General features: G+C 35.2%; 1 protein-coding gene across 1 annotated transcript; it reads right to left on the bottom strand.

Annotated features, from left to right (window-relative positions):
• Positions 1–5,569: 5,569 nt before the first annotated feature.
• Positions 5,570–11,705, bottom strand: LOC141670730 (uncharacterized). The gene is made up of 2 exons (XM_074476716.1): positions 10,830–11,705; positions 5,570–5,919 (listed from the first exon to the last, which is right to left on the bottom strand). The coding sequence occupies exons 1-2, from the start codon at positions 11,649–11,651 to the stop codon at positions 5,722–5,724; spliced, it is 1,020 nt and encodes a 339-aa protein (XP_074332817.1). The 5' UTR covers positions 11,652–11,705; the 3' UTR covers positions 5,570–5,721.
• Positions 11,706–15,805: the final 4,100 nt, after the last annotated feature.

The following is a 15,805-nucleotide window of genomic DNA, read 5'->3' on the forward strand; positions in this document are numbered from 1 at the left end:
TCTATCAAACGTGGGGGTTGCCATTGTTCCATACCATCCTCTTGGGTCATAAAACCCTACGAATGATCAGATGTTTTGTCTTGAACAAAGCGCCATTTGTTAAGGATCGTCAATGCCATTGCTATCACTGCTGATGAATCTAAACATCTTTGAGTCCACACTAGATCGTTTTGATTTTTCCAGAGTGCCCAACATAGCATGACAGTATCCAAAATCGATCCAAACCCGAAATCCGATTAAAACCCGACAGATAAATAATATATTATATATTATATTTTAGATCTAAACATGTATTTTACATATTTTTATTATATTATTCAAGTAGTAGTAGATTAATGTCAAGTTTGTTAGTGAATTATAACTCTTTATTTTGATATCAAATTTTAGTATTTAAGATGTACTTTTCAAATATTTACAACAAAAATTCATTTGTGATGAGAATACTAAATATTATACGTCTTTTAATGTGTTTGACTACTTATTAATTATTATAATTTAATTTTAGCTAACATTTAAATGTAATTAATGGTATTTGCATGTTTAAATAATATTAAATTTGACTATATCATTCATAATCTTGGATACCCGAAAAATACCCAATTCGATCTGAAACCCGACGGATTTAGATTTGGATAACCCGAAAATATTTGAATTTGAATTTTACAATACCCGACCCGAACCCGACCTGTTGCCATCCCTAGGAGCATGTAAGCACTTTTAACTGAGTAATCACCTAGCTTTTCATTTCTTCAATACTGGTTATCTTCATCTTCATTGCTCAATGGAATAGAAAGTATGATATCCGCGTCACGATCACTAAACAGATGATGAATTAAGTCCGTGTCCCAGTTTCGCTCTCCCGTGATCATGAGAGATGACACTTTCTGATTTACTAAAGCTTTACTTCGAGATTGGACATATGGTTCTTGTGATGTCCTCCCAGTCCGGGGTCTAGATTGGGGAGTCACTTCTCACCATTAACAACATTATCACAATATAATTATTCAACCCCTTTTACACCACAAGGATCTTAAACAAGTCATGGTATGAAACAAGTTACAACTAGTAATGAATAATATAAAATTATTACCAACCCTTAATAAATAGCCATGATTATAACTCCAGCTTGGAATTATACAAAACAAACCCAAGGGTACCGATAATAACGATCTAATTCAACAAAACTTACTCTCAACTATTATTCATGTGTGTCCCCTACCTGAGCTGGTATAACGATTGTAACAGTACGAAGAGGACCGCTATAAATACTCTTAGCAGCCGTGTCTAAGCCTGACCATCTTTCTCATGCATAACCGAGGGTTAGATAAATAAAAAGTGAGCTACAAAAGCTCAGCAAATAACTAAATTAAATAAAAAAGGCTAAACTATTTAACAAAATAAGATAAAGGCCAAGGTTACAAGGATCTTAAAAGAGGTTTCAAGATCAGGTTCATTACAAGATAGTCGTTTTAAAACCTTACTTTATTAAAATATTTCCTTTCTCAAAACTTTCATAAAACTTTCCTTTATCAAAACAATGCTTTTCGAAACAGTTCTTTTCATCAAAACCTGGATTCCTTCTTTGTTACCGGGGTCGACCCCAAAGCCATAATGTCTCAAAACGAGGAGGCCATAGAGAAACTATTTTTTACTTTCTTCATCTTCATCTACCCCATCAGCTTCCCAATCATTTTCTTGAGTCAGGAAAGCCCTTTTCTTTTATTTAAGCAGTTCAAAGTACTTCTTTTTGTAGTCAACATGCTCAAACTTCTTTTTCTCAGAATCAGGCTTTCTGCATTCATTGGCAAAATGACCACCCAAGTCACATTTGAAATATTTGAATTTAGATTTATCCATCATGTTTCAATTTGGCTTGGTTTCTCCAAAATTCATTTTGAATTTGAGCTTGACAAATTTTCTTGATAGGAAAGTCAGATGCTCATCTATATCATCCATTTCATCCTGACTAGAATACTGTTCATTCTGGTCATTAACCCTTTATCATTTCCTTCATAAACTCTTGAGTTTGGTGCAGATTCCACAGCTTCAACCTTCATCTCTTTCACTTTCTCTTGTTCAGCTACCAAGACAATAGATCCTCCTTTCTTCCTCCTTTTCTCTAACTGCCCATCCTGCTCCATCTCGAGCTCATATGTTTTTAAAATTCCATACAGTCTCTCTAAAATAAACTCTTTATAATCTTGAGAGTTTGTAAAAGAGACTGTCATAGGCTTCCAGTCTTTTGACAGATATCTAAGTAATTTCAGGTTCTAATTTTTTGTTTGGTAGATTCTTTCATGCAGCTTCAGTGCATTTAGTAGTTTTTGAAACCTAGTGAAAATGTCACTTAAAGACTCACTTTCTTCACAATGAAAGTGCTCATACTGCTGTATATTAGAAGTTGCATTTTGTTTTTCCTCACTTGTTCAGTTCCATCACATATGATTCGAATTGTATCCCAAATGTCCTTAGTAGATTCACAGTTGATAATGTTGTCAAATATATCACCATCATGTCCATTGAACAGAATGTTCATAGCCTTTTTATCTTTGTGCACTTGCTCAATGTCTTAGTCTGTCCATTCTGATTGTGACTTTGGAATGGTTTGTTCATTGCCAACAGCTCCTTTAACGTCTGTTGCAGCTCTGCGAGGAACATGAGGACCTTTCTCAATGCAATCAACATACCTTTCATCTTGAGAGAGAAGATGCAGGTGCATTTTCACCTTCCAATTGTGATAATTGTCTTTTTCCGGAAAAGGAATCTTCACTCCAACATCCTTTCGTATCATATTGTTAGTTTGTTTTGATCTTTAAACTCTTAGTGTGTCAAGAGCTTGCTCTGATACCAATTGTTATACCCTAACAATCTAACAATAGAATTACAGAAGGAGGATTGAATGTAATTTTAATTCTTTTTTGAAATAATAAAATTTCTTTGTGAAATATATCTGTGTTTCAATAAGCAAATGCGCGGAATAAAAGATTTAACTATTCAAGACACAAAGTAAGTAAACACAATGGTTTAAAAACTTTCTGGTGGATTGATCTTTCCACCATATATATATATATATATATATGAATGAGAACTTTGTGATGCAAGAATGCACACAACTGCTTACAAGTGTTTACAAACGAAGAACATAGAAATTCCTAACAGATGTAACTTTTCTATTTCTCAGTTCAATCGATAATTATTCTACTTGCTACTCTTGGTTTATATATTACCAAGTTACACATGAAAAAGACAAACAGATAAAACAAATATCTAAGTCTATTCACATGTTGCTTCATTTCTCTATCCAGCATCTTTGTATTTCTTCAAGTAAGCATGGAAATGAAAATGCTCCTTTGTTCTCTCAAACCTGCAAATAAGCTATCACATTCCTTTTGTATACAATCAACCCATGTGACTGTCAAGTCACTTTCAACTGCTATTTGAATTGGTTATCCGTTGAGACTTCAATGTTATCCGCTGATACTACACATGAGTTATCCGTTGAGTCTCTAATGGATCATCCGTTGAAGTTATCTTGAGTCATCCGTCGAAGCTTTGTAGTTTATCCATTGAAAGTATTTCCTTAGCAGTTGATACTGCTTTACTAATGCAAAATTACAAGGCACCTAATATTTACAATTAGTCAACCTATTTTGCATATCTCTCTAGTAGTCAACATGACTTAGAATTCTCTACAACTTCTAAACTCCTAAGACATTACAGTATACAGAAATGTGCTACACTAACTTATTGAAATATACGCTACTCTATCAACGGATGAACAAGTATGGTTATCCGTTGATAGTTACAAAGTCACGTAATTAAATCTACTAAGGTGTTTTGGTGATTTATCATCAAGCCTAAAATATATTCCTAACAATATGCTTAATTAATTATGTATTTTAGTTGCAGGCATCTAATAAAAATATTGAGCCAACACATGCACTTTTTGGGACTCCACCAGCTGCACATGGGACTACTAAAGTAAGGACAAAGCTTCAAGTTCGGAGGGCCAAGGCTGTCAAGGGTTTCAAAGCCCCAAGAAATATTTAATTACTTTATCATTTTGTATTTTGCCATTTGGATTATCTAGTGGGGGGACAATTTCCACATATTTTTGTTGTTTTATCAAGGGCATCAGAACTATGTAATCTATCACTTGAATTTGTTCTTTGAATTTGGTTGACAGCAAGGCAAAATGTATGGTACCAATATTATTAATCTACGCATTTTGTAACTGTTTTCTCTACCTATTTTCAATTATTTCTTCTACCATGTTGCACACACTATATTCCTTTTACATACTATTTTATATAAATCAAGGAAGAACAAAGTTACACACAATCATCATCTCCATTTTTTTTCATTTCATTTCAATATTCATTTCAGATTTGAACAACCAAGTTACAACACCTAACATACATGCTACATATGAAAACCAAACTATAAGCTTCAGTTTTCCGCTTATTTTTTGCATTTTCTGCAGGTTCCTCAAACATTCATGATCACAATTCTGCATCATCTCAACACCTTCGACTTTGTTTTTCAGCAACTTCATTTCATCCCTTTTCAACGACAGTTCATCCAATAATTCAACAATCACTTCTCTACCTCGATATGTATACTCCGGATCTCGCCATAAAAAAAATTGCATCTTTTAGCCTCCCTAAACCTTGAACAACCATAGAACCTCCGACCTGGGTTTTTGGTTTCAGGTTTCCATACTGCCCACGCACCAGCTTTGATCCCACAGTAGCAGTTGACAATTCCCATCCCATTTGAACTTGTAATTTTTCGATTTTCACGAAACCTAGTAGAGTTTGAGGGATAAGAACTTATTTTTTTCTCAAGAACATAGAAGAAGAGGAAGAATGGAGTGAAGAGGTTCAATTAACTTGTTACTTCCTCCGCCCCCCTCAATTCTTACATTGGAGGACGGGGTCTCGGCACACATTTTAATGTTCTTATTAAATATGGTTGCATAATTTTTTTTTTAAAATTTTTTTCAAAATAAAAATATAATGTTCAGATTTTTATTCAAAAAAAGAAAATTTTAAAAATAAATTATGAAAATATACTTTATACTTGCCTTAAAATGCGTGTCAACCATGTGAAAAAAACTGTAAAGAAATGAGGGGGACGAAGGTAGTATAAGGGAAGAATGGGTCGGGTTGTTAACCTATAACTAACTGATATTGGGTGGGTACTGTCATGTAGGCACTTCCATGTCAGCACAACGTTAGATTTTTAACGTTGTTAACAGTTATAACTAATTTGAAAGTTTTTAATTAATTTATTAGGTGACTGAAAACTTTTTCAACTTGGTGATCTACTTGCAAGTTACATGTGAGTACAATGATCAATTACCCTCTCTTTTTTCATTTTTAAGTTCTTCAAACTGAAAGCTCCGTTTTTTTTTCATTTTTAAGTTATTCTCTAGTTTTATTTATTTAAAATATTTACCCCAAAATAACGGATACCACATGTGATTAACTTGTATTGCCCTTAGGTCCGGCCCTTGACAATCTACTATTATGGTAAACAAGAATGGAACAGAGTTACTGGTCATTACAGGAAAGATATATAACATGCCCTGAAATACAAATTGCAGATAAAATTACTGCAGAGAATGAAACTGAGGAAAGGCTAAAAATCCAAAACTTGAGCAATACTACTACTACTGCTTACTACAATAGAGTTCATGCAAATTATTACAGCTCCTTCTTAATTTAATGCTTCTGTTTGTGTAGTTAGTTGCACTTTTAAGGCTTTTGAGCAATTTTTTCGCAAGTAAGCTAGCCCTCGAAGATATTCGGGGAATAGAATTGTATGAAACTCCTCTGTTGTTATTACTTTCAGAAACTTCCACTTGAATTTGGGACAAGGAGATTCCAAAAGTACGCTAGGGAAAGCTGATAGTACCTGTAGTTGAAAAAAAAATTAATCAAAATAAATAGTAATGCATAATCATAAACCATTCTTTTGAAGAAAGTAATGAAGAACAGGAGCACGGTTGGATAACTCAATTGGTTAAGAGTTTATCCTCTGTCGTCCCAGATACTGGGTTCGATCCTCGCTCATCCCGAGAATTTATGAGAACAGATACTCAATTCTAAGGCTATAAGCCATATTTGTCAAAAAAAGTAATGAAGAACAGCTTATCCTTTAAATTTTCTAATTCTACGATTCTTCATATGATATTAAAGTCTTTTAAATTTTCTAATCTCCTAGTTTAATCTTATCTCTTATTCTAACGAAACAAACATTGAATACGATACTTAGAGATTATAATTAATCCAAAATAACATTACAAGAAACACTGTTAATTGATATGACTCTTGAAGCTGAAAATCAGGAGTCAAAATCAATTATGCTATAATTAAGGACCATGAATATTCTGCTGATTGTTTGCTGTTTTTAATGTATTAGTTGAGCATAATTTTCTGCAATAATGCTGCTGTTATGCAGTATAAATAAGCCTATCTTTATCAATAAAATTATTCAAGCATTTCATGATCATGTTTTCTCTTATACACTAGTCTATAACTTTTTTAATATCCTACATTGTGGTATCAGAGCTTTAATCTCAAGGGACCTGTGAGATTAAAGACCAGCCCTCAAACACATACACACAAAAATAAACCTGATGGATTCTGAGCACTTTAACAGCATTACACCACCTACGTTTGATGGTGAAAACTATCATATTTGGGCAGCTAGAATGGAAGCATATCTGGAGGCAAATGATCTATGGGAACCGGTTGAAGAGGATTATGAACTTCCTGCTTTAGCTAATAATCCAACCATGGCTCAGATGAAGCATCATAAGGAAAGGAAGACAAAAAAATCAAAGGCAAGGGCTGTTTTGTTTTCTGCTGTCTCATCAGATATATTCACAAGGATTATGACAATGAAGACCTCATTTGAAATCTGGAATTTTCTCAAAAGCGAATACGAAGGAGATGAAAGAATTAAAGGAATGCAAGTGCTGAATCTGGTCAGAGAATTTGAGATGCAAAGAATGAGAGAATCAGAAACAATCAAGGTATATTCTGATAGACTTCTTGGAATTGCTAACAAAGTTAAACTCCTTGGTACTGATTTTCCAGACTCTAGAATTGTTCAAAAGATACTTGTCACACTTCCCGAGAAGTTTGAGGTTACGATTTCAGCATTGGAAAACTCTAAAGATCTATCAACCATTACGTTGGCTGAGTTGCTGAATGCATTAAAAGCACAAGAACAAAGGAGACTCATGAGGCAAGAAGGAACTGTGGAAGGTGCTTATCAAGCCAAATCATTCAGCAAAGATGGTGGTAAAAACAGAAACTGGCAGAATAAGAACAAACCTGGTGGTTTTGCAAGCATTGAAAGCAATCAAAATAACAACGCTCAAGTTTTTCCACCTTGCTCTTACTGCAAAAAAACTAATCATCCTCCAAACAGATGTTGGTGGAGACCAGATGTAAAATGCCACAAATGCGGTCAGCTGGGACACATGGAAAAGATTTGTAAGTCACAGCAAGTGGAAGCTAAGACTGCTGAAAATCAATATCAGGATGAAGAGCAGTTGTTTGTAGCATCATGTTTTTCTGCTCATAATTCTACAAAAAGATGGCTTATAGATAGTGGTTGTACAAACCACATGACATATGATCGGGAACTCTTTAAAGATCTTAACGAGGCTATTGTTTCTAAGGTCAGAGTTGGGAATGGAGCATATATTGCAGTAAAAGGCAAAGGAACTGTTGAAATTCAATGTAATACAGGTTTGAAATTAATTTCTGATGTCTTGTATGTTCCTGATATTGATCAAAACCTCTTAAGTGTTTCTCAGTTGACAGAAAAAGGTTACAAGGTGTTATTTGATGACAATCAATGCGTTATTAAAGATGCAAAAGGTGTAGATATATTCAAAGCTCAAATGAAAGGGAAAACTTTCGCCTTGGATTTGACAAAACTAGAACAGACTGATGTACATGAAGAGGAGGCTTTTGTACACAAAGAGGATAACACAATGTTATGGCACAAAAGATTGGGGCACTTTCATCATGCAGCTATACTCTTTATGGAAAAGAACAATATGGCGAGAGGATTGCCTGCACTAGGAGAGGAACCACCTAAATGTGTTGCATGTCAGTATGGAAAGCAAAGTAGACTTCCTTTTCAGCAAAATAGTGCTTGGAGGGCCACAGAGAAGCTGCAATTGATACACACAGATGTGGCAGGACCAATGAGTACACCATCATTAAATGGTAGTAAGTACTATATTGCATTTATAGATGATTACTCGAGAATGTGTTGGATTTATTTCATGAAACAAAAATCTGAAGTTGCCGATATCTTTGCTACTTTCAAAGCTTGGGTTGAGACTCAAACTAGCAGCAAAATTATAATGATTAGATCCGATAATGGTACTGAATATACCTCTGAAAAATTTAACAAGTTTTGTAGAGATGCAGGCATTGAGCATCAGTTGACAGCACCTTACACTCCTCAACAGAACGGAGTCGTGGAAAGAAAAAATCGGACAATTATGGAGATGGCAAGGTGTTTACTTCACGACAAAGGATTGCCAAAGAAATTTTGGGCTGAGGCTGCGAATACAGCGGTTTTTTTTACTAAACAGACTGCCAACAAAAGCTTTGAGTAAGATGACTCCGTTTGAAGTATGGTATAAATTCAAACCCAAGTTGCTTAATTTGAAAACATTTGGTTGCTTATGTTTCTCTCATATTCCTCAAGTTAAAAGAGACAAATTGGACAAGAAATCAGATGTTGGAATATTTGTGGGTTACACCTCAAATGCCTACAGGATCTACCAACCACAAAGCAACAAAATTGTCACCAGCAGAGATGTTTATTTTCTTGAGTCCGAAAGCTGGAAGTGGGAAAATGAAAAGCAGGTTGAGATTCAAGAAGAAAACGAAAATGTGGATGATGAACCTGTTAAAGGTACCAGGCTACTTTCAGAAATTTATCAAAAATGCAATGTTGCCTTGATGGAACCTGCAGGGTACGAAGCAGCTGCAACTGATCAGAAGTGGATAGATGCAATGAAGGAGGAGCTGAAAATGATTGAAAAAAATCAGACATGGGAATTGGTGGATAGGCCTAAACACAAGAAAGCTATAGGCGTCAAGTGGGTTTATAGAACCAAGTTCAATCCTGATGGTTCTATAAACAAGTACAAGGCAAGACTTGTTGTTAAGGGGTATGCTCAGATTTATGGGGTGGATTTTTCAGAAACATTTGCTCCGGTTGCGAGGATGGAAACTATAAGAATGTTGTTAGCTCTCGCTGCACAAAAGGGTTGGACAGTACACCAAATGGACGTCAAATCAGCGTTTTTGAATGGTGTGTTAGAGGAAGAAATTTTCGTCGAGCAACCAGAAGGGTTTGTTTGTAAAGGACAAGAGGACAAGGTATATCGACTGATAAAAGCTTTATACGGCTGTAGACAAGCACCAAGGACATGGTACAGCAGAATTGACACTCATTTGTTAAGCTTGGGCTTTGTTAAGAGTCTAAGTGAAGCCACACTTTATGTCAAGAAATCAGATTTTGAAATTCTTGTTGTATCGTTATACGTTGATGATTTACTTGTAACAGGCAGCAATTTGAAGCAGATTGACAACTTTAAAGAAGAAATGAAGGCTGCGTTCGAGATGACAGATCTCGGAAAAATGACTTTTTTTCTTGGCATGGAAGTGCAGCAAAATACTAATGAGATTTTCATATGTCAAAAGAAATACGCCAAGGAAATTCTCAAAAAGTTTAACATGGATGAATGCAAGCCTACTACAACCCCAATGAATAACAAAGAAAAGTTTTGTGAAAAAGATGGTGCTCCTAAAACTGATGAAGGACTTTACAGAAGTTTAATTGGATGCTTGATGTATCTGACGATAACTAGACCAGATATTATGAATGCTGTAAGTATCCTCTCAAGATATATGCATTGTGCTAGTGAAATTCATTTTCAAGCAGGAAAAAGAATTTTACGATATGTTAAAGGTACAATTGATTATGGAGTAAAGTTTAGCAAAGTTGAGAATTTTAGACTCCATGGTTATGCTGATAGCGACTTAGCTGGATGTGAAGATGATATGAAAAGCACATTAGGTTATTGTTTTAGCTTTGGTTCTGGAATGTTCTCTTGGAGTTCAAAAAAGCAAGAAATAACTGCTCAATCCACAGCTGAAGCAGAGTTTATAGCCGCTGTTGCTGCTGCAAATCAGGCCTTATGGTTAAGGAAACTCATGATGGACTTACACATGAATCAACAAGAAGGCACAATTATATTTGTGGACAACCAATCTGCAATTTCAATTGCTGATAAGCCAGTATTTCATGACAAGACAAAACATTTCAAAATTAAGTTTTATTTCTTAAGAGAAGTCCAGAGTGAAGGGGAAGTGCAACTGATTCACTGCAGTTCAGAAAATCAGACTGCTGACATTCTCACAAAGGCTCTTTCAAAAAGTAGATATGAAATCTTGAGGCATAAGCTTGGTGTTTGCAGCTCCAGAGTCAAGGAGGAGTGTTAATTGATATGACTCTTGAAGCTGAAAATCAGGAGTCAAAATCAATTATGCTATAATTAAGGACCATGAATATTCTGCTGATTGTTTGCTGTTTTTAATGTATTAGTTGAGCATAATTTTCTGCAATAATGCTGCTGTTATGCAGTATAAATAAGCCTATCTTTATCAATAAAATTATTCAAGCATTTCATGATCATGTTTTCTCTTATACACTAGTCTATAACTTTTTTAATATCCTACAAACACGCAAATTTCTTACCATCAGGCATGTCCTATAAGATTTACCTGCAGTGCGGACTTAGACAGAGTGAGTGACTTGACATGAGGAAGTCTTTTAATTATGTCGATCACCGTTCTTGCCAGGAATGGATTTCCAGTAGCTCCACTCTTCATATGTGTTTGGAAATGTATCTCTAGTTCTTCAACAGACGGTAGATGACCTAAAGAGAACAGAGATAGCCAAACATCAATTCTCAGATACTTTAACAACGGTGCAGAAATCGCCCAATGCGGTGCTGCTCCAATGATTGCACGGCCCATGTAATCAACATTTTCAAATAGGGTCAACCTCTCGAGTCTGGGAGAACGTATATGGAAGTGTCTGTCTTTTCCGACAATGTAACAACCAACAATCCGGAGTTCTGTCAAATTTACGAGACTTGAAAAGAGATCTACATCACCACTTTTGATTTCTATAGTAAACGTTTCAAGCCATAGAGTCTTTAAAGCAGTGCAACCAGCCAAATATTTATCACGGAGATTAAGATTTTCTTCGGTGCGTAAAAAATGTCCGTACCAATGTGAGAGATTTAACCTAAGAGTGGTTAGAGATTTCGGATTGAAATTTTGTGAAGGATAACTACGATGACCAGAGACACAACCAGTACTAAAATCAAAACATCGAACATCGTGAGATTGAGCATAACAATGAACTCTATCCAAGAGTGGTTGAGGAATTTTAGATTTGAACGTCCAACAAAAACTCAATGAACGGAGTTCGTGATCAGATTTCTCACGTTGTGTTAACACCATATCGACGAATTTCTCGAATTCATAAGAATTCTCACCGAAAGTTTTGCTGTTAAAGTATACATCTGGAAGGTGCATCCATAACTTGCTGTTATTCCATCTTTTGGATAAAACACATGTTTGTGCAGCAGATTTAGGATCATCAAGAAAGGATAATATGTGAATTAAAATATCATCATGCAAATCAGTCAGCCGATCCTTCCGTTTCCCTTTAACAATCTTAAGACGTTTGAGATTGGTCCTCATGGCCTAAGTCACTTAAACCCTAGATTCTTAAGACGTTCTTAATTCAATATCAAGTACGTATCTGTGACTCTGACAGCCTAACATAAGTGTGAAGGGACTATATTGTATGAAACTTCGTGATTAGAACTAGGGTTATCAGTTCGTCAAAAAAAAACTAGGTTATTAATTTATAAAATTACCAAAAATACTATTTTTTGTAAGATTATCTTCAGGAAATATTTGCAAGGAGTACGGGGCAACCAACATTGAAGTTTTTGGCCGCATTCGAGATTATTTTTGGTTACGATGGAGGTTGCAACTAGTTGCGTAGAGTCGCAGAAACTCGCCGAGATTATATCTATTTGCAGAAAACTTGGATTTTTTTAAAAGAATATTGAAAATAGTATTTTTACAAATAAAAATTTAAAAAAATCCTTTTGCAAATTGTTTTTAAACTGATATTATTTTTGCAGAAATAATTTTGAATCAGAGATTTTTTTTATAAAAATTTATTTATAAATTGAAATGTGGTACTTATTAAAATTTCTGTTTAAATTGAATATTTTTTATATAATGAAAAATATATATTTTTCATATGTGACAAAGAAAACATTCAATTACTCGTAAAATATCCAATTAAAAGTTACGAATTATTGTTAGATAAAAAATGCATAGGAAAACTTCTTCGTACATGATAAAAATCAAAATAATACTTTGATTTTCTCCGGCCCAAAACTTTTCTTTGTCAGATCCCCGGTCCATAATTATCCAATAAATAATCCAATGTTTATACGCTTCATTGATCCTTATTCATAAAATTAAACACAAATGGTTGATCCTTTCTCTGGACATATTCTTGCAGAATCTGTGCTGAGGTCGAGGTGCGTTCAGAAATTATAGTATTATCTTATACAATCGCCCTATTTTTTAAATCTCCACTATACTTTTATGGTCTTATGTAGAATTTGACGATCCACATTTATGGTCTTATGCAGAATTTGACGATCCAGATTTATGGTCTCTTATGCAGAATTTGATGATCCAGAAAACCAAAAACATATTTACAATAGAAATTAATAAAATACTTTTTAAAAATGATGGTATTTTTGCAAAAAAAATAATTAAATTAAGGTATTTAAAAAAATCCATTTGTAAATTGATGTTTTTGTTCAAACTTCATATTTTTTTATATAATAAAAAATTGTATATTTTCTATATATGGCAATTAAAGTATTAAATTACTCGCAAAATATAGGTTTAAAAGCTTCAAGTATTATTAGAGAATAAACGGAAAACTCGTAAATGGGAACATCATTGCTTGCTTGCACCACACTTCATACATGCTAAAAATCAGGATATCATTTTGAATTTTCCCGGCGGGGCCGCTCTTTCGACGCCGTGCCTGGATCCTTCGCCGTTGTGGAGGTGTAGCTGTGGTGGGGCTTCTACAAAACAACACCGGAAGGGGGGGTTTGGGTTTCGCGACGCCTCCGGTACGAGAGTAAGAACTCGCTTTTGGGGAAGATGAAGATAGATATGAATGCAAGGTGGATGTGTGTGTATATGAGTGTGAGAGAGTGATTAACCCCAAAACCTTACCTTCTTGGACTATTTATAGCCGAAGGATAGGGTTTTGGGGATGTTACCTTTAAATCGTAACCATTGGTTCTGGGAGCGGAGAACACCTGGCTGGAGTGGATGCTTTACACGTGTCAATGCAGGACTGGCCAAGAAATGTTCTGAGGATCTTCTAACACGTGTCCCTAGATTATTCTCATGATTGATGGGTGACAGTTATCCTTGTCATGTGTTTGGGCAAGTGCCTCGCGTGCTGGGATTTCCCAAAATTGGGATTGCTGGACTGGGCCATTTAGGACTGGCGGTGTGCGGGACTGGATTGAGTTAGTAGTTCAGGACTAGTCATTGCAGGAGTTATATTGGGTAAGGAGTCCCGGACTAGTCCTTACAGGAGCTATATGAGCTATATGTACTATCAATAATTATCCTATAAATAATCCAATGTTTACACGCTTCCTCCATTCATTGATCCTTCCTCTTAGAATTAAAGATACATGGGTGATCCTTTCTCTCCATATATCCTTGCAGAAATTCTTAAAATACTTCCTCCAAAATATGTGCTCAGGTCTAGTTGCGTTCAGAAATCATGGTATCATCTAATACGATCGTCTTTTTTTATAAATCTCCATTATAATTATCACACGAAGAAAAGTAAGCATCTTCTTTTTCACAATCGTAATCATACTCGTTTTTCAATACATCTGGATAATAAACGATGGGAAACTGTACCTTTGGAACCCTGCTATCAATAAATTTAGATCTCTTTCGAAGTCTCCCAAACGTAGTAATGATCAACCCTGTCATCATGTAAAAGGTTTAGCTTTTGGATATATTGGCCAGATCGATTATTACAAAGTAATCAAACTTGATGTTAATTATTGAGGATATATTGGCCAGATCGATGATTACAAAGTAATCAAACTTGATATTAATTATTATGCACAGAGTGAAGAACTCCATGTTAGAAGTCGAACTCTCTTTGAAAAACATCACAACAGCTGGTTCAACTAAATATTTGAACATCTAATATGGTAGGCAGTCAAGCATCAATATTAGCAGCAACTGGCAGTAAACCCATGATAAATGGTGGGATAAATAAATGTTAGAGTATTTACATTCATGCAAGGTGACAGTCAAAGATGTATGGATTAAATAAAGGAGCAGCCTTATTAGAAAGATCAGCTGGGTTTGTAATAGCAGTGGTATGAAAACAAGAAATAAGTTCCATTATAGCTAGAAGTATTGAAGTCCCAAGGAGATAATAACGGCATCACCTTCCCAATGCTTAAGACCAGGCTGGTCATATTTGGATAACAAATATACTGATGCAAGTTATTAGATCAGCATGTAGATTACATATGCAGTGAGGCAATCATCTTGAGATCCTATAAAAAGGCTTATGTGTTTGCATTAGAAAATACACCAAAAAAGAATACATCACACCGAAGTGATAGCTAGAGAGAGGAAGTCACAAATAGAAACAAAGCGAGTGAAAATTGTATGAGAGAAAAACAAGCTGAAGCTTGTAAACACAAAAGTGTTAGCCTTGTTTTCTGTTGTGTGTAAAAGATAAAGGCTCAAGCCTTGTCATTGCCTACAATCTATATAAATTTACAAAGTATGTTCTGTTTGTATTATTGTTATCAAAATTTTAGTGTAAAGCCCATTCACGTTTCCAACAAGTGGCATCAGAGTTAGGTTTCATTCGTGGAAAAATGATGCATATGATGCATGCCCAGGTTCCGGTATTGACGGACACAAATTACGAGGACTAGAGTATCCAAATGAAGACACTACTCGGTTCATACGAAATTTGGGATATTATCGAAAACGGGTATGACGATCTCACATCAGCCGTTGAAGCAGCACTTTCAGATGCTGAGAAGACGGTATTAAAAGAATGTCGGAGTAAAAATAGCAAGGCATATTTCATGATTTATCGAGGTGTTGACGAATCCACCTTTGATTAAATTGCAGCTATAAAAAAGGCAAAAGACGTTTGGGAGATTCTGCAGAAATCGTTCCTGGACATAGTCAAAATGGTATCGCTCCAAGTTATTCGTGGCGAGTTTGAAAATATAAAAACGAAGAGTTCCGAAAATATTGTGGAGCAAGTTTCCCATTTGAAAAGGGTGACTAATGAGATCAAAAGAAATGGTGAAAGAGAAGCGCCAAAGAAAATGACGAGTCGAGATAATTTCTATGAAGCAACAAGTGCGACACAAACAAATTTTGAGTACTTGGTATTTTGTCTAAACGCAAACGGAGAAAGCAATAAAAATCGAGTACATGTGCGTCATAAATTGCGGAACGAGTGCACTACAAGACTAAAGAAATTTTGGATAATATATTTATGAAATCGTTGAAGTGGGGCGTGTTTCACAAAGTGAAAGAGAAACTCGGAATGCAAAGTCGAGTTTGAGGGGGGC

Source organism: Apium graveolens, chromosome 7 (genome assembly GCF_009905375.1).
Source record: "Apium graveolens cultivar Ventura chromosome 7, ASM990537v1, whole genome shotgun sequence".
NCBI classification, from domain to species: Eukaryota; Viridiplantae; Streptophyta; class Magnoliopsida; order Apiales; family Apiaceae; genus Apium; species Apium graveolens.